This window comes from Oncorhynchus masou, chromosome 32, assembly GCF_036934945.1.
Source record: "Oncorhynchus masou masou isolate Uvic2021 chromosome 32, UVic_Omas_1.1, whole genome shotgun sequence".
In the NCBI taxonomy this organism is placed as follows: domain Eukaryota; kingdom Metazoa; phylum Chordata; class Actinopteri; order Salmoniformes; family Salmonidae; genus Oncorhynchus; species Oncorhynchus masou.
The window spans coordinates 27,951,398-27,977,483 of record NC_088243.1 but is presented as its reverse complement, the minus strand read 5'-3'; the positions used below and the strand labels follow the sequence as shown (position 1 = coordinate 27,977,483).

The 26,086-nt window shown below is 48.5% G+C and overlaps 1 protein-coding gene across 2 annotated transcripts in view; it reads left to right on the top strand.

Moving 5' to 3' along the window:
• The window catches only part of LOC135525837 (kinesin-like protein KIF26A), a 120,627-nt gene that overhangs the window by 72,093 nt on the left and 22,448 nt on the right, over window positions 1-26,086 (top strand). Inside the window, exon 1 of one of the 2 annotated variants that reach the window (XM_064953761.1) lies at window positions 21,459-22,629. The exons of the other annotated variant lie outside the window; for it this stretch is intronic. Within the exon in view, the coding sequence (XP_064809833.1) occupies window positions 22,613-22,629 (17 nt within the window). The 5' untranslated portion in view covers window positions 21,459-22,612. Of the gene's footprint in view, window positions 1-21,458; window positions 22,630-26,086 lie in introns of those variants that run through there. 2 annotated transcript variants of the gene reach the window in all.

Genomic DNA, 26,086 nt, shown 5'->3' with positions numbered 1-26,086 from the left:
CCTCTCTTGTCTTTCTCTCCATCCCCATCCCTCTCGTCTTTCTCTCCCTCCCCATCCCTCTCTTGTCATTCTCTCCCTCCCCATCTCTCTCCTGTCTTTCTCTCCCTCCCCATCTCTCTCTTGTCTTTCTCTCCCTCCCCATCTCTCTCTTGTCTTTCTCTCCCTCCCCATCCCTCTCTTGTCTTTCTCTCCATCCCTCTCTTGTCATTCTCACCCTCCCCATCCCTCTCTTGTCTTTCTCTCCCTCCCCATCTCTCTCTTGTCTTTCTCTCCCTCCCCATCCCTCTCTTGTCATTCTCTCCCTCCCCATCTCTCTCTTGTCTTTCTCTCCCTCCCCATCTCTCTCTTGTCTTTCTCTCCCTCCCCATCTCTCTCTTGTCTTTCTCTCCCTCCCCATCTCTCTCTTGTCTTTCTCTCCCTCCCCATCTCTCTCTTGTCTTTCTCTCCCTCCCCATCTCTCTCGTGTCTTTCTCTCCCTCCCCATCTCTCTCTTGTCTTTCTCTCCATCCCTCTCTTGTCTTTCTCTCCCTCCCCATCCCTCTCTTGTCTTTCTCTCCCTCCCCATCCCTCTCTTGTCTTTCTCTCCCTCCCCATCCCTCTCGTCTTTCTCTCCCTCCCCATCTCTCTCTTGTCTTTCTCTCCCTCCCCATCCCTCTCTTGTCTTTCTCTCCATCCCTCTCTTGTCTTTCTCTCCCTCCCCATCTCTCTCTTGTCTTTCTCTCCATCCCTCTCTTGTCATTCTCTCCCTCCCCATCCCTCTCTTGTCTTTCTCTCCATCCCTCTCTTGTCATTCTCTCCCTCCCCATCCCTCTCGTCTTTCTCTCCCTCCCCATCCCTCTCTTGTCATTATCTCCCTCCCCATCTCTCTCCTGTCTTTCTCTCCCTCCCCATCTCTCTCTTGTCTTTCTCTACCTCCCCATCTCTCTCTTGTCTTTCTCTCCCTCCCCATCCCTCTCTTGTCTTTCTCTCCATCCCTCTCTTGTCATTCTCTCCCTCCCCATCCCTCTCTTGTCTTTCTCTCCCTCCCCATCTCTCTCTTGTCTTTCTCTCCCTCCCCATCCCCCTCTTGTCTTTCTCCCCATCCCTCTCTTGTCTTTCTCTCCATCCCCATCCCTCTCGTCTTTCTCTCCCTCCCCATCCCTCTCTTGTCATTCTCTCCCTCCCCATCTCTCTCCTGTCTTTCTCTCCCTCCCCATCCCTCTCTTGTCATTCTCTCCCTCCCCATCCCTCTCTTGTCTTTCTCTCCCTCCCCATCTCTCTCTTGTCTTTCTCTCCCTCCCCATCCCTCTCTTGTCTTTCTCTCCCTCCCCAGCTCTCTCCTGTCTTTCTCTCCCTCCCCATCTCTCTCTTGTCTTTCTCTCCCTCCCCATCCCTCTCTTGTCTTTCTCTCCATCCCTCTCTTGTCATTCTCACCCTCCCCATCCCTCTCTTGTCTTTTCTCTCCCTCCCCATCTCTCTCTTGTCTTTCTCCCCCTCCCCATCCCTCTCTTGTCATTCTCTCCCTCCCCATCTCTCTCCTGTCTTTCTCTCCCTCCCCATCTCTCTCTTGTCTTTCTCTCCCTCCCCATCCCTCTCTTGTCTTTCTCTCCCTCCCCATCCCTCTCTTGTCTTTCTCTCCATCCCTCTCTTGTCATTCTCTCCCTCCCCATCCCTCTCTTGTCTTTCTCTCCCTCCCCATCTCTCTCTTGTCTTTCTATCCCTCCCCATCCCTCTCTTGTCTTTCTCTCCCTCCCCCCCAGCTCTCTCCTGTCTTTCTCTCCCTCCCCATCTCTCTCTTGTCTTTCTCTCCCTCCCCATCCCTCTCTTGTCTTTCTCTCCATCCCTCTCTTGTCATTCTCACCCTCCCCATCCCTCTCTTGTCATTCTCTCCCTCCCCATCTCTCTCTTGTCTTTCTCTCCCTCCCCATCCCTCTCTTGTCATTCTCTCCCTCCCCATCTCTCTCCTGTCTTTCTCTCCCTCCCCATCTCTCTCTTGTCTTTCTCTCCCTCCCCATCTCTCTCTTGTCTTTCTCTCCCTCCCCATCTCTCTCTTGTCTTTCTCTCCCTCCCCATCTCTCTCTTGTCTTTCTCTCCCTCCCCATCTCTCTCTTGTCTTTCTCTCCATCCCTCTCTTGTCATTCTCTCCCTCCCCATCCCTCGCTTATCTTTCTCTCCCTCCCCATCCCTCTCTTGTCATTCTCTCCTCCCCATCCCTCTCGTCTTTCTCTCCCTCCCCATCCCTCTCTTGTCTTTCTCTCCATCCCTCTCTTGTCATTCTCACCCTCCCCATCCCTCTCTTGTCTTTCTCTCCCTCCCCATCTCTCTCTTGTCTTTCTCTCCCTCCCCATCCCTCTCTTGTCATTCTCTCCCTCCCCATCTCTCTCTTGTCTTTCTCTCCCTCCCCATCTCTCTCTTGTCTTTCTCTCCCTCCCCATCTCTCTCGTGTCTTTCTCTCCCTCCCCATCTCTCTCTTGTCTTTCTCTCCATCCCTCTCTTGTCATTCTCTCCCTCCCCATCCCTCTCTTGTCTTTCTCTCCATCCCTCTCTTGTCTTTCTCTCCCTCCCCATCCCTCTCTTGTCTTTCTCTCCCTCCCCATCCCTCTCGTCTTTCTCTCCCTCCCCATCTCTCTCTTGTCTTTCTCTCCCTCCCCATCCCTCTCTTGTCTTTCTCTCCATCCCTCTCTTGTCTTTCTCTCCCTCCCCATCTCTCTCTTGTCTTTCTCTCCATCCCTCTCTTGTCATTCTCTCCCTCCCCATCCCTCTCTTGTCTTTCTCTCCATCCCTCTCTTGTCTTTCTCTCCCTCCCCATCTCTCTCTTGTCTTTCTCTCCCTCCCCATCTCTCTCTTGTCTTTCTCTCCCTCCCGATCTCTCTCTTGTCTTTCTCTCCCTCCCCATCTCTCTCTTGTCTTTCTCTCCCTCCCCAGCTCTCTCTTGTCTTTCTCTCCCTCCCCAGCTCTCTCTTGTCTTTCTCTCCCTCCCCATCCCTCTCATTTTTCTCTCCCTCCCATCCCTCTCTTGTCATTCTCTCCCTCCCCATCCCTCTCTTGTCTTTCTCTCCCTCCCCATCCCTCTCTTGTCATTCTCTCCCTCCCCATCCCTCGCTTGTCTTTCTCTCCCTCCCCATCCCTCTCATCTTTCTCTCCCTCCCCATCTCTCTCCTGTCTTTCTCTCCCTCCCCATCTCTCTCTTGTCTTTCTCTCCCTCCCCATCTCTCTCTTGTCTTTCTCTCCCTCCCCATCCCCCTCTTGTCATTCTCTCCCTCCCCATCCCTCTCATCTTTCTCTCCCTCCCCATCTCTCTCCTGTCTTTCTCTCCCTCCCCATCTCTCTCTTGTCTTTCTCTCCCTCCCCATCTCTCTCTTGTCTTTCTCTCCCTCCCCATCCCTCTCTTGTCTTTCTCTCCCTCCCCATCCCTCTCTTGTCTTTCTCTCCATCCCTCTCTTGTCATTCTCTCCCTCCCCATCCCTCTCTTGTCTTTCTCTCCCTCCCCATCCCTCTCTTGTCTTTCTCTCCCTCCCATCCCTCTCTTGTTTTTCCCTCCATCCCTCTCTTGTCTTTCTCTCCATCCCTCTTGTCTTTCTCTCCCTCCCCATCCCTCTCTTGTCTTTCTCTCCCTCCCCATCCCTCTCTTGTCTTTCTCTCCCTCCCCATCCCTCTCGTCTTTCTCTCCCTCCCCATCCCTCTCGTTTTTCTCTCCCTCCCAATCCCTCTCTTGTCTTTCTCTCCCTCCCCATCCCTCTCTTGCCTTTCTCTCCCTCTCCATCCCCCTCTTGTCTTTCTCTCCATCACTCTCTTGTCTTTCTCTCCCTCCCCATCTCTCTCGTCTTTCTCTCCCTCCCCATCCCCCTCTTGTCTTTCTCTCCATCACTCTCTTGTCTTTCTCTCCCTCCCCATCCCTCTCGTCTTTCTCTCCCTCCCCATCCCACTCTTGTCTTTCTCTCCCTCCCCATCCCTCTCTTCTTTCTCTCCCTCCCCATCCCCCTCTTGTCTTTCTCTCCATCACTCTCTTGTCTTTCTCTCCCTCCCCATCCCTCTTGTCTTTCTCTCCCTCACCATCCCTCTCTTGTCTTTCTCTCCCTCCCCATCCCTCTCTTGTCTTTCTCTCCCTCCCCATCCCTCTCGTCTTTCTCTCCCTCCCCATCCCTCTCGTCTTTCTCTCCCTCCCCATCCCTCTCGTCTTTCTCTCCCTCCCCATCCCTCTCGTCTTTCTCTCCCTCCCAATCCCTCTCTTGTCTTTCTCTCCCTCCCCATCCCTCTCTTGTCTTTCTCTCCATCCCCCTCTTGTCTTTCTCTCCATCACTCTCTTGTCTTTCTCTCCCTCCCCATCCCTCTCTTGTCTTTCTCTCCCTCCCCATCCCTCTCTTGTCTTTCTCTCCATCCCTCTCTTGTCTTTCTCTCCATCCCTCTCTTGTCTTTCTCTCCATCCCTCTCTTGTCTTTCTCTCCCTCCCCATCTCTCTTGTCTTTCTCTCCCTCCCCATCTCTCTTGTCTTTCTCTCCCTCCCCATCCCTCTCTTGTCTTTCTCTCCCTCCCCATCTCTCTCTTGTCTTTCTCTCCCTCCCCATCTCTCTTGTCTTTCTCTCCCTCCCCATCCCTCTCTTGTCTTTCTCTCCCTCCCCATCTCTCTCTTGTCTTTCTCTCCCTCCCCATCTCTCTCTTGTCTTTCTCTCCCTCCCCATCTCTCTCTTGTCTTTCTCTCCCTCCCCATCTCTCTCTTGTCTTTCTCTCCCTCCCCATCTCTCTCTTGTCTTTCTCTCCCTCCCCAGCTCTCTCTTGTCTTTCTCTCCCTCCCCAGCTCTCTCTTGTCTTTCTCTCCCTCCCCAGCTCTCTCTTGTCTTTCTCTCCCTCCCCATCCCTCTCATTTTTCTCTCCCTCCCCATCCCTCTCTTGTCTTTCTCTCCCTCCCCATCCCTCTCTTGTCTTTCTCTCCCTCCCCATCCCTCTCATTTTTCTCTCCCTCCCTCCCCATCCCTCTCATTTTTCTCTCCCTCCCATCCCTCTCTTGTCATTCTCTCCCTCCCCATCCCTCTCTTGTCTTTCTCTCCCTCCCCATCCCTCTCCTGTCTTTCTCTCCCTCCCCATACCTCGCTTTTCTTTCTCTCCCTCCCTACCCCCTCGTCATTCTCTCCCTCCCCATCCCTCTCATCTTTCTCTCCCTCCCCATCTCTCTCCTGTCTTTCTCTCCCTCCCCATCTCTCTCTTGTCTTTCTCTCCCTCCCCATCTCTCTCTTGTCTTTCTCTCCCTCCCCATCCCTCTCTTGTCTTTCTCTCCATCCCCATCCCTCTCTTGTCTTTCTCTCCTCCCCCATCCCTCTCTTGTCTTTCTCTCCATCCCTCTCTTGTCATTCTCTCCCTCCCCATCCCTCTCTTGTCTTTCTCTCCCTCCCCATCCCTGTCGTCTTTCTCTCCCTCCCCATCCCTCTCTTGTCTTTCTCTCCCTCCCCATCTCTCTCGTCTTTCTCTCCCTCCCCATCCCTCTCGCCTTTCTCTCCCTCCCCATCCCTCTCTTGTCTTTCTCTCCCTCCCATCCCTCTCTTGTTTTTCCCTCCATCCCTCTCTTGTCTTTCTCTCCATCCCTCTTGTCTTTCTCTCCCTCCCCATCCCTCTCTTGTCTTTCTCTCCCTCCCCATCCCTCTCGTCTTTCTCTCCCTCCCCATCCCTCTCGTCTTTCTCTCCTCCCCATCCCGCTCGTCTTTCTCTCCCTCCCCATCCCTCTCGTCTTTCTCTCCCTCCCCATCCCTTTCGTCTTTCTCTCCTTCCCAATCACTCTCTTGTCTTTCTCTCCCTCCCCATCCCTCTCTTGCCTTTCTCTCCCTCTCCATCCCCCTCTTGTCTTTCTCTCCATCACTCTCTTGTCTTTCTCTCCCTCCCCATCTCTCTCTTGTCTTTCTCTCCCTCCCCATCCCCCTCTTGTCTTTCTCTCCATCACTCTCTTGTCTTTCTCTCCCTCCCCATCCCTCTCGTCTTTCTCTCCCTCCCCATCCCTCTCGTCTTTCTCTCCCTCCCCATCCCTCTCTTGTCTTTCTCTCCCTCCCCATTCCTCTCTTGTCTTTCTCTCCCTCCCCATTCCCCTCTTGTCTTTCTCTCCATCACTCTCTTGTCTTTCTCTCCCTCCCCATCTCTCTCATCTTTCACTCCCTCCCATCCCTCTCTTGTCATTCTCTCCCTCCCCATCCCTCTCTTGTCTTTCTGTCCCTCCCTATCCCCCTCTTGTCATTCTCTCCCTCCCCATCCCTCTCGTCTTTCTCTCCCTCCCCATCTCTCTCCTGTCTTTCTCTCCCTCCCCATCCCTCTCTTGTCTTTCTCTCCCTCCCCATCTCTCTCTTGTCTTTCTCTCCCTCCCCATCCCTCTCTTGTCTTTCTCTCCATCCCCATCCCTCTCTTTTCTTTCTCTCCCTCCCCATCCCTCTCTTGTCTTTCTCTCCATCCCTCTGTTGTCATTCTCTCTCTCCCCATCCCTCTCTTGTCTTTCTCTCCCTCCCCATCCCTCTCTTGTCTTTCTCTCCCTCCCCATCCCTGTCGTCTTTCTCTCCCTCCCCATCCCTCTCTTGTCTTTCTCTCCCTCCCATCCCTCTCTTGTTTTTCCCTCCATCCCTCTCTTGTCTTTCTCTCCATCCCTCTTGTCTTTCTCTCCCTCCCCATCCCTCTCTTGTCTGTCTCTCCCTCCCCATCCCTCTCGTCTTTCTCTCCCTCCCAATCCCTCTCGTCTTTCTCTCCCTCCCCATCCCTCTCTTGTCTTTCTCTCCCTCCCCATCCCCCCCTTGTCTTTCTCCCCATCCCTCTCTTGTCTTTCTCTCCCTCCCCAGCTCTCTCTTGTCTTTCTCTCCCTCCCCATCCCTCTCGTCTTTCTCTCCCTCCCCATCCCTCTCTTGTCTTTCTCTCCCTCCCCATCCCTCTCTTGTCTTTCTCTCCCTCCCCATCCCTCTCTTGTCTTTCTCTCCCTCCCCATCTCTCTCTTGTCTTTCTCTCCCTCCCCATCTCTCTCTTGTCTTTCTCTCCCTCCCCATCTCTCTTGTCTTTCTCTCCCTCCCCATCTCTCTCTTGTCTTTCTCTCACTCCCCATCTCTCTCTTGTCATTCTCTCCCTCCCCATCTCTCTCTTGTCTTTCTCTCCCTCCCCATCTCTCTCTTGTCTTTCTCTCCCTCCCCAGCTCTCTCTCGTCTTTCTCTCCCTCCCCATCCCTCTCTTGTCTTTCTCTCCCTCCCCATCCCTCTCATCTTTCTCTCCCTCCCCATCTCTCTCTTGTCTTTCTCTCCCTCCCCATCCCTCTCTTGTCTTTCTCTCCTTCCCCATCCCTCTCGTCATTCTCTCCCTCCCCATCCCTCTCTTGTCTTTCTCTCCCTCCCCATCCCTCTCGTCTTTCTCTCCCTCCCCATCTCTCTCTTGTTTTTCTCTCCCTCCCAATCCCTCTCTTGTCTTTCTCTCCCTCCCCATCCCTCTCTTGCCTTTCTCTCCCTCCCCATCCCCCTCTTGTCTTTCTCTCCATCACTCTCGTCTTTCTCTCCCTCCCCATCCCTCTCGTCTTTCTCTCCCTCCCCATACCTCTCGTCTTTCTCTCCCTCCCCATCCCTCTCGTCTTTCTCTCCCTCCCTCTCTTGTCTTTCTCTCCCTCCCCATCTCTCTTGTCTTTCTCTCCCTCCCCATCCCTCTCGTCTTTCTCTCCCTCCCTCTCTTGTCTTTCTCTCCCTCCCCATCTCTCTTGTCTTTCTCTCCCTCCCCATCTCTCTTGTCTTTCTCTCCCTCCCCATCCCTCTCTTGTCTTTCTCTCCCTCCCCATCCCTCTCTTGTCTTTCTCTCCCTCCCCATCTCTCTCTTGTCTTTCTCTCCCTCCCCATCTCTCTCTTGTCTTTCTCTCCCTCCCCATCTCTCTCTTGTCTTTCTCTCCCTCCCCATCTCTCTCTTGTCTTTCTCTCCCTCCCCATCTCTCTCTTGTCTTTCTCTCCCTCCCCATCTCTCTCTTGTCTTTCTCTCCCTCCCCAGCTCTCTCTTGTCTTTCTCTCCCTCCCCAGCTCTCTCTTGTCTTTCTCTCCCTCCCCATCCCTCTCGTTTTTCTCTCCCTCCCCATCCCTCTCTTGTCTATCTCTCCCTCCCCATCCCTCTCTTGTCTTTCTCTCCCTCCCCATCCCTCTCTTGTCTTTCTCTCCCTCCCCATCTCTCTCTTGTCTTTCTCTCCCTCCCCATCCCCCTCTTGTCTTTCTCCCCATCCCTCTCTTGTCTTTCTCTCCCTCCCCATCTCTCTCTTGTCTTTCTCTCCCTCCCCATCTCTCTCTTGTCTTTCTCTCCCTCCCCAGCTCTCTCTTGTCTTTCTCTCCCTCCCCAGCTCTCTCTTGTCTTTCTCTCCCTCCCCATCCCTCTCGTTTTTCTCTCCCTCCCCATCCCTCTCTTGTCTATCTCTCCCTCCCCATCCCTCTCTTGTCTTTCTCTCCCTCCCCATCCCTCTCTTGTCTTTCTCTCCCTCCCCATCCCTCTCGTCTTTCTCTCCCTCCCCATCCCTCTCTTGTCTTTCCCTCCATCCCTCTCTTGTCTTTCTCTCCATCCCTCTTGTCTTTCTCTCCATCCCTCTTGTCTTTCTCTCCCTCCCCATCCCTCTCTTGTCTTTCTCTCCCTCCCCATCCCCCTCTTGTCTTTCTCCCCATCCCTCTCTTGTCTTTCTCTCCCTCCCCATCCCTCTCGTCTTTCTCTCCCTCCCCATCTCTCTCTTGTCTTTCTCTCCCTCACCATCCCTCTCTTGTCTTTCTCTCCCTCACCATCCCTCTCTTGTCTTTCTCTCCCTCCCCATCCCTCTCGTCTTTCTCTCCCTCCCCATCTCTCTCTTGTCTTTCTCTCCCTCCCCATCCCTCTCGTCTTTCTCTCCCTCCACATCTCTCTCTTGTCTTTCTCTCCCTCCCAATCCCTCTCTTGTCTTTCTCTCCCTCCCCATCCCTCTCTTGCCTTTCTCTCCCTCCCCATCTCTCTCTTGTCTTTCTCTCCCTCCCCATCCCCCTCTTGTCTTTCTCTCCATCACTCTCTTGTCTTTCTCTCCCTCCCCATCCCTTTCGGCTTTCTCTCCCTCCCCATCCCTCTCGTCTTTCTCTCCCTCCCCATCCCTCTCGTCTTTTCTCCCTCCCCATCCCTCTCGTCTTTCTCTCCTTCCCCATCCCTCTCTTGTCTTTCTCTCCCTCCCATCCCTCTCTTGCCTTTCTCTCCCTCCCCATCTCTCTCTTGTCTTTCTCTCCCTCCCCATCCCCCTCTTGTCTTTCTCTCCATCACTCTCTTGTCTTTCTCTCCCTCCCCATCTCTCTTGTCTTTCTCTCCCTCCCCATCCCTCTCTTGTCTTTCTCTCCCTCCCCATCCCTCTCTTGTCTTTCTCTCCCTCCCCATCCCTCTCCTGTCTTTCTCTCCCTCCCCATCTCTCTCTTGTCTTTCTCTCCCTCCCCATCTCTCTCTTGTCTTTCTCTCCCTCCCCATCCCTCTCTTGTCTTTCTCTCCCTCCCCATCTCTCTCTTGTCTTTCTCTCCCTCCCCATCTCTCTCTTGTCTTTCTCTCCCTCCCCATCTCTCTCTTGTCTTTCTCTCCCTCCCCATCTCTCTCTTGTCTTTCTCTCCCTCCCCATCTCTCTCTTGTCTTTCTCTCCCTCCCCATCTCTCTCTTGTCTTTCTCTCCCTCCCCAGCTCTCTCTTGTTTTTCTCTCCCTCCCCATTCCTCTCATTTTTCTCTCCCTCCCCATCTCTCTCTTGTCTTTCTCTCCCTCCCTGACTCTCTCTTCTATCAGCCAATGACAGCTTGATGTTGTGGTCTTCGTGGTATTGAATGAATATTCCACATTCACTGCACATTCTGCTTTACAGTACTGTGTTGCTCTGAGCACAAATGTGCTCTTGAGGCTTTCAGCGAAGACGTGGGCGAGTGGGTTTCAGCTCAAGACATGTTGGAAGTGTAATTTTATTCCACATCCTCTGCAACCTGTGAAGACAACATAACAGTGTGGTGGAGTACCTGGAAACAGCATCAGTGGAACAGTAGAAAATATTCTGCAGGAGATGAAAGTAGCTGTTAATCTTTGTAAGCAGTAGGGGGTGGGGATGCTACAACCCAGAAAGAAGGGAGGATCATGTCTTCATTATAATCTGTCACACACTGCATCAAATCAGGGGAAAAATATGATTTTCTCCAAATAGTTCAAATCAGCAGTTTACACCAATTCAGCAGTTTACACCAAGTCAGCAGTTTACACCAAGTCAGCATGGTGTATTTTCTCCTTTTCCTCCAACACTTCTCTCCTCTCCTGGTGTGTAAGACTCTAGTAAGTCAGTTATGGTCAATCTGCAGAAGATATATTTTCCTACTGTATGAAGACATTTTGACAAGATTTGTAGATCTCTCCTCCAGTGGCCAAAAATTGGTCCTTCCTATCTCAGAATGACAAATGGAGGCTACCGAGCTAAAGTCCTCTACTTGGGCTTCCCCACCTGGGCTTAAGCAGACGCTTGGAAAGCCCACATTAGCACAGCGTGTTTGTGTATACCATTAAGGAGGCAAATGGAATTATTGACATTTACCCCCCTCCGATCCCTCCTGTGGCCGCTCTAAACCCTCCTTGGAGGGGTGCTTGGCCTCTCAATTGGATGGGTGCGAAGTGGGATGGAAGCTGGGGAAAGGAGGGGGGCTGTAGGGTGTAGGAGTTCTAGGCTTGACTTCTGGGGACACAATTCTTTATGGGCAGTGGGGGAAACACAAAGGCTCAGGAAGCTGTGGCAGGGAGGTGTTTCAGCTCACATATCCCTTATAGGTCCCTGGCTGCAGCTCCAACAACACTCCCTCCCTCATCGCTAAGGAGTCAACCTTGGCATTGTAGATTCTGTTTCATGCTACATTCATTGGGATTGATTCTATTGGCATTGTTGGCATAAACCTTGATTCCTTGAGCTGGTATCCAACAAAATGAATCTAGGACCTAAAAATACAAACTTCCCCTCAGTGGATACAAGCAACTGCCAAAGTCTACCTCTGCCCAGTGCAACACAGGCCTCCCGAGTGGCGCAGCGGTTTACGGCACTGGTTTAACGCACCCAGGCGGTATCACAACCGGCCGTGATCGGGAGTCCCATAGGGTGATGCACAATTGGCCCAGCGTTGTCCGGGTAATGGGAGGTTTTGGCCGAGGCGCTTTACAAGTAGGCCGTCATTGTAAATAAGAATTTGTTCTTAACTGACTAGACTAGTTAAATAAAAAACACAGAACCAGGAGTTTTGCAATTTTAATGAGAATGTTTTCCATTTAGACTCCAACTGTTCCATGTATTTTAGGTCGACAGGGGATTCCCGTCTTGGTGCACTTTGGGAATAAAGCAATTCCAAGCTGACTGTGGCGGAGACCCAATGATAATTTTTCTGTGTTACTTTCTCAGGCAGAAAATGATTTACCTCCTCTCAGACAGCCCCTCACTGGCACCAGGCCAACTCAGTGATCCTAGAGAGGACCAGGCTGTACAGACCACCGCACACACACACTCACTATCCCCCTCTCGCCGAGACACACCCTTGTCTCCCTCCCTCCCTCCCTCCCTCCCTCCCTCCCTCCCTCCCTCCCTCCCTCCCTCCCTCCCTCCCTCCCTCCTCTCCCTCCCTCCCTCCCTCCCTCCCTCCCTCCCTCCCTCCCTCCCTCTCTCCCTCTCTCCCTCTCTCCCTCTCTCTCTCATTCGTTCTCCACCTCAAACATTCGTTCTCTCTCCTGTGGTCCATGTCTATTTTCTAGTCTATTTCTCTCTCACCTATTCCAGCTCTCTTCTCTCCATGTCATTTCCCCTCCTCCCCATCTTTACCTTACTTCGTTTTTTCTCCCTGTCCCTCCCTTACTCCCCCTTTTTCTGTGGGTCGTCTGTTCTCTTTCTCTATCTCGATCGCCTTAATCGCTCCTTTCCCACCTCATTCCACATGGAGTTTCACATGAATGCTAAGGAGATCATGAGAGATTGTGGTGTTTTTACACAGAGTGGTGCCTTTTTTTTCCTTCACTCAAGCGAAAGGGAGAGAAATATTCTTTATATGTCGTATAGATCAACCATCTTTGAACAGTTTCTGTGCTTTGCGTTGCATTTTAGCAGAGAATAACCAAGAGCTGTGATGTGACAGCAGTCCAGTCTGTATAGCGCAGCTATACCCTTTACTGTAGGACAGTTAGTGGACTGTGTAGGACTGAATGTATCCTTTACTGTAGGACAGTTAGTGGACTGTGTAGGACTGAATGTACCTTTTACTGTAGGACAGTTAGTGGACTGTGTAGGACTGAATGTACCCTGTACTGTAGGACTGTCTGTGGACTGTGTAGGACTGAATGTACCCTGTACTGTAGGACAGTTAGTGGACTGTGTAGGACTGAATGTACCCTGTACTGTAGGACAGTTAGTGGACTGTGTAGGACTGAATGTACCCTGTACTGTAGGACAGTTAGTGGACTGTGTAGGACTGAATGTACCCTGTACTGTAGGACAGTTAGTGGACTGTGTAGGATTGAATGTACCCTGTACTGTAGGACTGTCTGTGGACTGTGTAGGACTGAATGTACCCTGTACTGTAGGACTGTCTGTGGACTGTGTAGGATTGAATGTACCCTGTACTGTAGGACAGTTAGTGGACTGTGTAGGACTGAATGTACCCTGTACTGTAGGACTGTCTGTGGACTGTGTAGGACTGAATGTACCCTGTACTGTAGGACAGTTAGTGGACTGTGTAGGACTGAATGTACCCTGTACTGTAGGACTGTCTGTGGACTGTGTAGGATTGAATGTACCCTGTACTGTAGGACAGTTAGTGGACTGTGTAGGACTGAATGTACCCTGTACTGTAGGACTGTCTGTGGACTGTGTAGGACTGAATGTACCCTGTACTGTAGGACAGTTAGTGGACTGTGTAGGACTGAATGTACCCTGTACTGTAGGACAGTTAGTGGACTGTGTAGGACTGAATGTACCCTGTACTGTAGGACAGTTAGTGGACTGTGTAGGACTGAATGTACCCTGTACTGTAGGACTGTCTGTGGACTGTGTAGGACTGAATGTACCCTGTACTATAGGTCTTTGTATGTGTGTGGATTCTGCTTGGCTAATTGACCAGATATCAGTGCAGCAAAGATACCCGCAGCCTTGGGCAGTCAGCATACAAATGATGCCCCATTTGGTATTCTGTGTCCAAGGCCAGCCAGCGTGTCGACACAAAGAGCATGTTGGACATCCTGTTGGAACAAAAGGCTTTTCTCCAAAGCTTCAGTCCAGTGCGTTTGTAACGATGTAAGCAGGTTATTGGTCAGGTTTCAGGGCATCACAATCATAGCTGCCTGGTTGGCCTGCCAGGGATTCATCTATCTATTTCTGGTTAGGCTTTATAGAAACTCAATAAATCCTAGCCTAGAGGTATTTGTCCACTTCCTCCTGGATGCTGTGTAAACGAACCTAGCAGAAAGGACCATCCCTTTAGAGCACATTAAGATTGCAGGACGGAAGCAGGCAGTCAGTCAAGAGGTAGAGGCTTAAGATTGATAAGATTTTGACGGACAGTGAGATAAACCTGTTTTCTCCTCCATTTTAATGTTCTGCAGAAAGATGACTGGAGTGACACACTCTTCTATAGTGACCAAGTAGATAATGAACTAGAGTTTCCATCCCTTTGAGTTGGTTTGTTGAAGTGAACCTGAATATGGATGAAAGACAGGAACAAATAAGGACAGGGTGAAAAACAGAGATGAGAAACTAGAAGTTATTGCTAATGCTATAAAACAAGCAAAATTGCAAAAAATATTCAGGGCCCCATTGTCTGTGGTCTAAATGCTCTTTGAACAAATTCTTTGAATTTTCTGTGATGAGTTGCAGTTTTAGGCATGAGTTGCATTTAGTGAGATGAGGTTAGGTAGAGAATAGAGAAAGGTCGAGAGACACCAGAGGAACGTTCATCCTGGTGGATTTCACTGAGGTTAACCTGTAGTGACGCTCAGCCCGTGAACGGGACCGTTATCATCATCTGACACTAATTAGCATAATAAGTCATTGGAACGCAGCGCTTTCAAAACCTGGGGCACTTCCGGATTGGATTTTTCTCAGGCTTTCGCCTGCAACATCAGTTCTGTGATACTCACAGACAATATCTTTACCGTTTTGGGAACGTTAGAGTGTTTTCTATCCAAAGCTGTCAATTATATGCTTATTCTAGCATCTTTTATTGACAAAATATCCCGTTTAAAACGGGAACGTTTTTTTTTTCCAAAATACTGCGCCCTAACATACCAGCTAAAGAGGAGGCAGAGCTCACAGCCAGACTAAACCATGGGCGACACACTGATATCACACGTTGTCACGGGGGCTAGGTGGGTGCAGGAATCGGACGCAGAGGGAGAGAGTAACTGAGTTGAAGTGCTTTACTCTTGCACACCAAAATAATAAGCCCAACAAAATACAGGATGCAGGACACTATACAAGACCATCCAAAAACCACAGGGTGTCAAGTAAAGAAAAGAAAATCCACCACTACCTAACATGCACACATGTAACATTAAGACAATCCACCACTACCTAACATGCACACATGTAACAATAAGACAATCCACCACTACCTAACATGCACACATGTAACATTAAGACAATCCACCACTACCTAACATGCACACACGTAACAATAAGACAATCCACCACTACCTAACATGCACACACGTAACAATAAGACAATCCACCACTACCTAACATGCACACATGTAACATTAAGACAATCCACCACTACCTAACATGCACACATGTAACAATAAGACAATCCACCACTACCTAACATGCACACATGTAACATTAAGACAATCCACCACTACCTAACATGCACACACGTAACAATAAGACAATCCACCACTACCTAACATGCACACACGTAACATTAAGACAATCCACCACTACCTAACATGCACACACGTAACAATAAGACAATCCACCACTACCTAACATGCACACACGTAACATTAAGACAATCCACCACTACCTAACATGCACACACGTAACATTAAGACAATCCACCACTACCTAACATGCACACACGTAACATTAAGACAATCCACCACTACGTAACATGCACACGCGTAACATTAAGACAATCCACCACTACCTAACATGCACACACGTAACATTAAGACAATCCACCACTACCTAACATGCACACACGTAACATTAAGACAATCCACCACTACCTAACATGCACACACGTAACATTAAGACAATCCACCACTACCTAACATGCACACACGTAACATTAAGACAATCCACCATTACCTAACATGCACACACGTAACACTAAGACAATCCACCACTACCTAACATGCACACACGTAACATTAAGACAATCCACCACTACCTAACATGCTCACACGTAACATTAAGACAATCCACCACTACCTAACATGCACACACGTAACACTAAGACAATCCACCACTACCTAACATGCACACATGTAACATTAAGACAATCCACCACTACCTAACATGCACACACGTAACATTAAGACAATTCACCACTACCTAACATGCACACACGTAACATTAAGACAATCCACCACTACCTAACATGCACACACGTAACATTAAGACAATCCACCACTACCTAACATGCACACACGTAACATTAAGACAATCCCCCACTACCTAACATGCACACACGTAACACTAAGACAATCCCCCACAAAACAAGGGCGGGTCAAACTACTACATACAGGGAAGCTAATTAAACCAAAATAAACACTAATGAAACTAATAAGAAAAAAACAACAGACAAATGAACAAGGGATCGGTAGCGGCTAGTAGGACGGCGACGACGACCGCCGAGCACCGCCCGAACAGGCAGGGGAGCCAACTTCAGCCTTGTCATTCCACAGCTCCAGTTTGAGAAGTGGACATGCAGAGCCCACTCTCCTCCCCCATGGGGCCCAGGTAACACTATACCCCTCCACACTGTATAAACAGCCATTTTCCCACATCGCCACAGGTTATTTAAGAGCCCACTCTGAATGACCTCCACTCTATGCACTCCACATGTAGTCAGTGTTGAGGCTAATGCATGTATATACAGTGCCTTGCGAAAGTATTCGGCCCCCTTGAACTTTGCGACCTTTTGCCACATTTCAGGCTTCAAACATAAAGATTTAAAACTGTATTTTTTTGTGAAGAATCAACAACAAGTGGGACACAATCATGAAGCGGAATGACATTTATTAGATATTTCAAACTTTTTTAACAAATCAAAAACTGAAAAATTGGGCGTGCAAAATGATTCAGCCCCCTTAAGTTAATACTTTGTAGCGCCACCTTTTGCTGCGATTACAGCTGTAAGTCGCTTGGGGTATGTCTCTATCAGTTTTGCACATCGAGAGACTGAAATTTTTTCCCATTCCTCCTTGCAAAACAGCTCGAGCTCAGTGAGGTTGTATGGAGAGCATTTGTGAACAGCAGTTTTCAGTTCTTTCCACAGATTCTCGATTGGATTCAGGTCTGGACTTTGACTTGGCCATTCTAACACCTGGATATGTTTATTTTTGAACCATTCCATTGTAGATTTTGCTTTATGTTTTGGATCATTGTCTTGTTGGAAGACAAATCTCTGTCCCAGTCTCAGGTTTTTGCAGACTCCATCAGGTTTTCTTCCAGAATGGTCCTGTATTTGGCTCCATCCATCTTCCCATCAATTTTAACCATCTTCCCTGTCCCTGCTGAAGAAAAGCAGGCCCAAACCATGATGCTGCCACCACCATGTTTGACAGTGGGGATGGTCAGTTCAGGGTGATGAGCTGTGTTGCTTTTACGCCAAACATAACGTTTTGCATTGTTGCCAAAAAGTTCAATTTTGGTTTCATCTGACCAGAGCACCTTTTTCCACATGTTTGATGTGTCTCCCAGGTGGCTTGTGGCAAACTTTAAACGACACTTTTTATGGATATCTTTAAGAAATGGCTTTCTTCTTGCGACTCTTCCTTAAAGGCCAGATTTGTGCAATATACGACTGATTGTTGTCCTATGGACAGAGTCTCCCACCTCAGCTGTAGATCTCTGCAGTTCATCCAGAGTGATCATGGGCCTCTTGGCTGCATCTCTGATCAGTCTTCTCCTTGTATGAGCTGAAAGTTTAGATGGACGGCCAGGTCTTGGTAGATTTGCAGTGGTCTGATACTCCTTCCATTTCAATATTATCGCTTGCACATTGCTCCTTGGGATGTTTAAAGCTTGGGAAATATTTTTGTATCCAAATCCGGCTTTAAACTTCTTCACTATTACATCATACATCTCCTTCTGTCTTGACTACTGCAACTCACTAGTCTCCAGCATCAACTCAAGCTCCCTCCATAAGCTCCAAATGGTTCAAAACTCTGCAGCCCGACTCCTCACCCATACTAAGTCCTATCAGCACATCTCCCCTGTCCTCCATGAACTCCACTGGCTCCCTCTCTCCCAACGCATTGATTACAGGATCCTCCTTCTGACCTACAAAACCCTTCACCACCTTGCCCCTCCTTACCTCTCAGACTTTCGTCTCCCCAACCATCCCACACACACACATCGTTCCACGACAGCAGGCCACCTTGTCATTCCCAGGTCAAAGCTCAGGAGCTTCGGCGACAGGGCCTTCCCCAGGGTTGCTCCTCTGAAACTCCCCCCCGAATGACACTCCTCTCTTCACCATACTGAGCAGCACCTTACCCAGGTTCGTATCCAAATCCCAACCCTCTCCTCCCATAGACTAATGCATCACACTCTTTCCCTTTGAGCTCACTCCTCTCTTTAGTCATGTTTTGTTTAGTCTGAGGTATTGTTTTGTCTCAATCACGTTTCAGGGAAGACCCAGATGCAGACAATGTCGAAGTAACAAAAGTTTATTACTAGAACAGGGGGCAGGCAAAACAACAGGTCAAGGGCAGGCAGAGGTCAATAATCCAGATCAGAGTCCAAAAGGTACAGAATGGCAGGCAGGCTCAGGGTCAGGGCAGGCAGAATGGTCAAAACCTAGAAAACTAGAAAACAGGAACTAGAAATAGACTGGAGCAAGGGGAAAAACGCTGGTTGGCTTGACAAACAAAACGTACTGGCAACAGACCAGCAGAGAACACAGGTAAAAATACACTGGGGATAATGGGGACGATGGGCGACACCTGGGGGGGTGGAGACGAGCACAAAGACAGGTGAAACAGATCAAGTGACTTTGTGTCCTTGAAAAGCGCTATACACTGTAAGTCCCATGTATTATTATGTATCATCTCTATGTCCAGTCCCCTGCCCAAGACTGTCCTGATGTCATCTCAGCTTAATCAGAGAGAGGCTTAGCAATGGTCTGTCTGTCGGTCAGTCTGTACGTGACCTGATTCTCCGGCCAATCCAGGCCACTGCAGAGATGCAGATGTTGTTTACTCCAACATAATTTTTGGCGAGGTGCTGTTGATGTCCCCAACACTGTCAGTGTTCTGTAGAGGTGGACAATTGGCCTTGTTTTGGTGCCCAAATGTGGTGATATAAAACAGCAGTCCAACAAACCCTCTGTTTCTCCCCTACAGTTGAGTCACCGTACATAGGACTTCAAACAACATGCATATATAGTATGTTTCTCTCACACTTATGGGAGTCCATGTCAAGGTCAGCCCATCAATAGGATGATGTATACACCAGATCTGAGCTCCAGGGAGAAATCCTATTGATGGTTCCTTTAATCAAAACACACCTTTGCTGATTGACAAACACATGCATGCAATCAAATCCAATGTATTTCTAAAGCCCTTTTTAAATCACCAGATGTCACAAAGTGCTGATACAGAACAGCAAGCAATGCAGATGTAGAAGCACAGTGGTTAGGAATAACTCCATAGAAAGGCAGGAACCTTGGAAGAAACCTAGAGGTCAATCAAAACTGAACACATATGCTGATGTGGCACTTCTTTGTTTGCTACACATAAGACACTGTTTTGGCCATTCCTTTAATCCATTACAAACCTATAACTATTAACCTCTAGTCTTACCTGTTGAGAGCAGGAGAGACAGACTCCAGCAGGTCTGCTACTGCATTGAGGTGGGTTCATTGTGATGTGGTTGTTATCAGTGTGTTTTACATGTACGGTCTGGCTGGAGCCCAGAGCTTCTATCTCCATTCAGACAGACAGGAGCTTGGTTGCCGCTAATCACCAGAGAAGGCAGACCCACACTGGAGGGGTTAATGCAGTCTGATATCAGCCCCAGTGATCTGATCCGTGCATGAATGGCCAGAGCACCGTTATCTTGTCTGGTGAGAAAAGAGGGGAAACCGGAGAAAGAAAATGTCAGGGATAGTAAATGGAGCCAACATGGTAATTAGGCTGGAAAAGGTCCTGCTACCTAAAGAGCCTTGGAGCTGGGCTGAGGAACAGAGACACATTTGCACAAACAAGCTAATGGGTGCGCCAACTAATGACTCTCCAGGCCAGTGGAATTTCTCTTGCTAATTTGACAAAGCCTGAAAAGGGATTCAGAGAGATTATTGACAACAGACCAAACTGTGAAGCTTTGAAAGCAGCAGACCCCCCCTCTCTGCTATAGGCCAGCCCCAAATGTAGATGTCCATTCTATCATTAACAAAAGCCTAGCAGAGCCTTTATTTGGGCTGCCAGTGCTGTTCTTGCATTTATCTTACCTTGGCTCATTTCTATATATTATAGTCGTTATCTGTCCAAAGGGTCTGTACAGAGGGTGATGTTGAGAGGCTGTATGGGGACTTTGGCCCAATGGTGACACCCTATAGTTACCCTGTTTTGATGTACACATGAAACCACGCCGAGCCTGATCCCAATGGGTTTAAAGGAGTCCGAATGCATATATTATGACAACGGTTTGGTCTTCGGCAAGTGCTTTTCGGCTGTTCGTGCTCACAACAATTTTTCTCGAGGCAAGCCGAAGTCGGTAGACAAAGTCTACACCTTTTTGTCGGTGATTGGTCAACAGTAGGGATTCTCCAATGCTTCAAGTGGTTGACATTTCACATATTCCAGTGAAACAAACACCTGTTCTATGTCCACGCCTCTCCCCTCACCAAAGTTGTCACCATGACCAATGCCCACATTAGTTTTGATCACTGTCAGTCTTGTTCTGAAGGGGGTCAGTGGATCTGTAGGTAGGAGGTGGCCAGGGGTCGGTGGGGTTTTCCATATCACTGCCCTTCACATATGATACCTTGGATGTTTTTGAACTAAGTCACTCTATACTGATTTTTGTTTGCATTATGGTGGGACCGTGTAGCTTGTTTTGTGCTTCCAGAATCCAGAAACCAGAATCCATTGTAGCTCAGATGGGGCAATGTGTCAGTGGGAAAGCTCTGTATTGACTGTATTTGTCTGCTGAATTACAGAGCCACTCTGCTCACCCTAATGGTGTGGAAATCAGACTGACTTTTAAACAAGACCAGAGCAGAGCTTTTACCTTCTGGTAAATTGGCAGTCATGGAAATACAGGCCACTGTCATACTGGCTTCGCCCACTCATACACACTGCTTTCTCCCTTTCCCCCTTGGCCAGATTGAGTGTCCTCTCTGTCTCTGTCTGCCCAGCATAAATCTGCCTCTCATCTGTTCATTGTCTGTCCTCCTCCCCTCCCTCTTTCCATTGAGTCAAAGCATTGCTCAGCCAGCATCTGATTCAATGGTCTATCCGTCTTCACACACTTAAGTATCTCGCTTCTTATCTATGTGTCACTCCTTATAATTAATGACATTATCTCATTCATCTAACTAATTACATTCTCAGCTAAAGACACACACACACACACACACACACAGAGTTTTGTATTGCTACCCTTGTGTGGACCAAATAATTGATTTCCATCCAAAATCCTATTTTCCCTAAATCTAACCTTAACCTAACCTAACCTAACCATAACCCTAAACGTAAGCCTAACCGTAACCCCAAAACCCTAATTCTAAAACTATACCTAACCCAAACATCTAAACCTAACCCTAACCCCAACTTTAATTGTAAGCCTAACCGTAATTGTAACCCTAACCCTAAACCTAACCCCTAAGTCTAAAATAGCATTTTTCCTTGTGTCTGAATTGTCCTTGTTTTACTATCCTTGTGAGGACTTCTGGTCCCCACAAGGATAGTAAAACAAAAACACACAGACAGACAGACAGGCACACACATGCATGTGCTGTAGGCATACTAACCAAATCTGTTTGAAGTCTTGGATAGGCAAAAGTAGAGAGCATTCATTTATGCATGAAGTGTGTGTGTGTGTGTGTGTGTGTGTGTGTGTGTGTGTGTGTGTGTGTGTGTGTGTGTGTGTGTACGCACACGCTCGTGTCAGTGTGTGGAGAAAGAGAGCGATAGCACTTGCCGATAACACCGCGAGCAGCCAGCAGTAGAGTGCTGACACCTCGTATGGCTGTCGGAGGGAAAAGGGGCTGGGCTGAGAAGAGAGGGCGCAGGAGAGAGAGAGAGCGAGAGAGAGAGAGAGAGAGAGAGAGAGAGACACGGCAAGACAGCTGCCAGCATTTCTCCGGCAGCAGGAGCAGGATTGAGAGCCGGAACAGGAGCAGGAATTCTCCCCATTCCCCTGAAGCCCCCCTAGCTCAGGCTCCACACTGGTTCTCTTTCCCCCTCCTGGATGTCTCTGACTGCTGCCGCCCCCTTATCCTCACAACCAGAGGCACGGGGCACAGGGAAGGACACAGCCACCAGGACTCCCTGCTACAGCCACACGGCAGAGATGTAACAGCATGGATGGGAGGGAGTAACAGAGGGAAGAAATAAACACAAACCAGTTGGATGAAGTGCGAGGAGAGAAGTGAAAGGGAAGAAAAAGGAGAAGGTAAAAAAGGAGAGGCTGAAAGAGAAGAGGACAGAAAAGGAGAGGCTGAAAGAGAGGAGGGCAGAAAAGGAGAGGCTGAAAGAGAAGAGGGCAGAAAAGGAGAGGCTGAAAGAGAAGAGGACAGAAAAGGAGAGGCTGAAAGAGAAGTGGACAGAAAATAAAAGGCTGAAAGAAAAGAGGGCAGAAAAGGAGAGGCTGAAAGAGAAGTGGACAGAAAATAAAAGGCTGAAAGAGAAGTGGACAGAAAATGAAAGGCTGAAAGAGAAGAGGGCAGAAAAGGAGAGAGTGAATTAGAGAGAGATAGGAGTAAGAACATCTTGCCAAAGTGCTGGAGAATCTGCTTCTATTGGAGGTATTGGATCTCTGAACTGAGACTGAACTTTGGAGAGGCGTGGACACAGAACACAGACGTGGACACAGAACAGGTGTTTGTTTCACTGGAATATGTACAGAGTACAGAGAGGTGCTTTTCTCCCCTCTGATCTCTTCTTCTCTGCCTTCTCCTCTCGCTTCAACCTGAACACCTGTCTGGGACCTCTTTACTATCCACCCCCCCCCCCCTCTCCTAGTCAGCTAAGATGACGTTGGTGCCCACCCCATCCCCTTTGCACCTTACAAACCGTTGTGAAATCAAGTGGAACCCTCGATAATTGTGATCAGAGTAAAAAAGGACCCCCCTTGCCCCAGCAAGGGATTGGCCCCGCCTCTTTCTGCTTCTCTCATGCTAAAGTAATGGAGAACCTTGGAAATGGAGACATGGACCCTAAAGTTGAGCTTGAACACTTTTGCTCTCTTTGACTATGACAACTAACTAGATAATGGATTGGAAAGAGCTGTAAGTACTCTCTATCTCTCTGTCTTTTCTACTGTCTTTTTATTAGATTGTCCAATAGTGCCCAAATACAATGTAGTATTTCAACTAAACCTTCATAATTTGACATGCATGTTGTAGAAAATATTTGAGAGAGACTGAAGTTGGTTGTTTGCTTCCTACTTACAGTGCTGTATTGCTTGATAATCCTCCAACTTGCAGAATCTCTCTTCCCTCTTCTGTGTTGCGCTGAAGTGCAGTTAATGTGTTTGAGCATGCATTCAGACCCACGGTGTGTGTACTGAAATGCAGTTAATGTGTCTGAGCATGCATTCAGACCCACGGTGTGTGTACTGAAATGCAGTTAATGTGTCTGAGCATGCATTCAGACCCACGGTGTGTGTACTGAAATGCAGTTAATGTGTCTGAGCATGCATTCAGACCCACGGTGTGTGTACTGAAATGCAGTTAATGTGTTTGAGCATGCATTCAGACCCACGGTGTGTGTACTGAAATGCAGTTAATGTGTCTGAGCATGCATTCAGACCCACGGTGTGTGTACTGAAATGCAGTTAATGTGTTTGAGCATGCATTCAGACCCACGGTGTGTGTACTGAAATGCAGTTAATGTGTCTGAGCATGCATTCAGACCCACGGTGTGTGTACTGAAATGCAGTTAATGTGTTTGAGCATGCATTCAGACCCACGGTGTGTGTACTGAAATGCAGTTAATGTGTTTGAGCATGCATTCGGACCCACGGTGTGTGTACTGAAATGCAGTTAATGTGTCTGAGCATGCATTCAGACCCACGGTGTGTGTACTGAAATGCAGTTAATGTGTTTGAGCATGCATTCGGACCCACGGTGTGTGTACTGAAATGCAGTTAATGTGTCTGAGCATGCATTCAGACCCACGGTGTGTGTACTGAAATGCAGTTAATGTGTTTGAGCATGCATTCGGACCCACGGTGTGTGTACTGAAATGCAGTTAATGTGTCTGAGCATGCATTCAGACCCACTGTGTGTGTACTGAAATGCAGTTAATGTGTTTGAGCATGCATTCAGACCCACGGTGTGTGTACTGAAATGCAGTTAATGTGTCTGAGCATGCATTCAGACCCACGGTGTGTGTACTGAAATGCAGTTAATGTGTTTGAGCATGCATTCAGACCCACGGTGTGTGTACTGAAATGCAGTTAATGTGTTTGAGCATGCATTCAGACCCATGGTGTGTGTACTGAAATGCAGTTAATGTGTTTGAGCATGCATTCAGACCCACGGTGTGTGTACTGAAATGCAGTTAATGTGTCTGAGCATGCATTCAGACCCACGGTGTGTGTACTGAAATGCAGTTAATGTGTCTGAGCATGCATTCAGACCCACAGTGAGTGTACTGAAATGCCTTCATTAGTATGGAGATGTGTGTTGAACAGGTGGGCAAGCTGTAGTGTGTGAGGGAATCTGAGCCTCTCCTCCCTGCACATGTTCCATTGAAGGTGAGAGGGAAATAGAAAGAGAGGGAAAGCCATGTGACAAGCAATTAATTTCCCCATTAGGGTGTGTGCGCGTTGTTACAGAGGCGAGCGCTCACTGTTATTGCTTATCACCCATTGAGTGGCTCTGACGGAATAGCAGAATACAAACCTGACTCTCTCGCCTTTCAAGCAGACACACGTGCCTTTTCTTCTCATTGTGTGACTGGCTTTAACCCTCAAGGTTACAGGCATACCCTGCAATGCCGTATGGGCTCCCAGAGGGACAGGGGGAAAAAGCGAAAAAGGGAACCTATGACTCCTATCCGAATGTTAATTGTATTTTACTGTTTGTTGCTGTGTGTCTTTGTCAGGTTGGCAGATTCCTTGCATCTCTACAATCGCATCTCAATGTGACTCATCTGAGAGAGAGAGAGACTTTCTGTTGAACAATGAATGTGTAATGCAGCCTCCCTTTCATACATGTGCAGACTGAAATGTGCAGACTGACATGTACACAAGCAAACACACACACCAAATGGCACACACACACTGTATGTGCCGAGTTTCTCTTTATTTTTTACCATCTCGCATTCATCTATTCCATCTCATTTTCTCCCTCACACTCTCTTCCTCATACTATCATACACAGGCTGCTCCCTGGGGAGAGCCTCCTCCTGTAACCCTCTTGGATGCAATAATTATTCCATCAGCCAGCGGTGTGTTCCCTGATTGTGCTCTTGGGCTGTCGCTGCATGGGGCGTGCTGTACTGGGGAGGGGGCATGGTGGGGAGGGGTGTGGCTGTCACTCCAGGGGGTAGAGAGGGGTATATTTTGGCAGCAGCCCACCCTGTCCGAAGGAGCCCAGAACAGGACTAATGAGCTCAGGATGCTGGGCTCTCAGGCTACAGCCTCTCACTGAGAGAGACACACATGAACTGTCTCTCTCTCGCTAGCTATAACCCTCCCTCTTCACATTTCTCCTCTTTTCATCACTCAGACCATCTTTATTTCTCTCTGTCACTCTCTCCCTCTTATTGACAATGGCTTCTTTGTCTCTTGCATCTCTCTGATTCTTAACTGTGTGACTGAAAAGCATTCAATGCATTGAATTTCCTGTGCGTATTCCTTTACTCTGACCTTGACTTTAAAGATGAAGTTTGGTGGTAACTGATACACAGTGGTGCCATATCACTGGCTGTTATAAGTGTGACTGACTGTTCCAGAGCTGGTAGAGTTGCAGTCAGATATTGGCACTGTCTTGCAAGCAGCAAGAGTTAAGACTGAAAGGAATGCGTGCGTCTCACTCAGCTGGCCAATCTATTCTTCTCCAGTGCTCACTCTCCGCCTCCGAGAGAGCGAGAAGGATGACAGTGGATTTTAATTAGTCTCATCACAGAGCTAGATCTTACCCTGAGAGCCCTGCTAAACGCCAGAACAGCGGAACTGCTTAAAGACAACCACTTAATGAGACTTCGGGTCGAACTTGTCCACAGTACCAGGAGAGATCTATTTCTCTCACTCTCCTCACCAAATCTTTCCATTACGGGACTCAGTGAATGGGAGATTCTGGAATCAGTCATTGATTCTATGGGACATGGTCAGGAGCCCCCAACAATCTTTATACCAGAGTCACATATGAAATATGAAATGTTTTTTGTCACAATCACTTTTCCATTGGCTGTAAGTAGGGCTGTGGTGGTCATGAAATTTTGTCAGTCGGTTATTGTCATGCAAATATCTGCCGGTCTCACGGTAAATGAGCGTTCATTAACATAAACATGTTTAGCATCTCCAGGCCTCATGCATACAAGCCGCTGATGCGTGCCTTTGGAACATTTACTTTTTTTTAAAGTCAAATAAAATCCATTTAATATACACCATCACAATAAATCCCTAATTTATTTTAGGCAGATCTAAAGAAACATGATATGAAGAAAATGTATTTCAGAAGAACAGAATGTGAATCAGTCTATTGTATGTTATCTGGCTATGCGCCATGCTGTAGG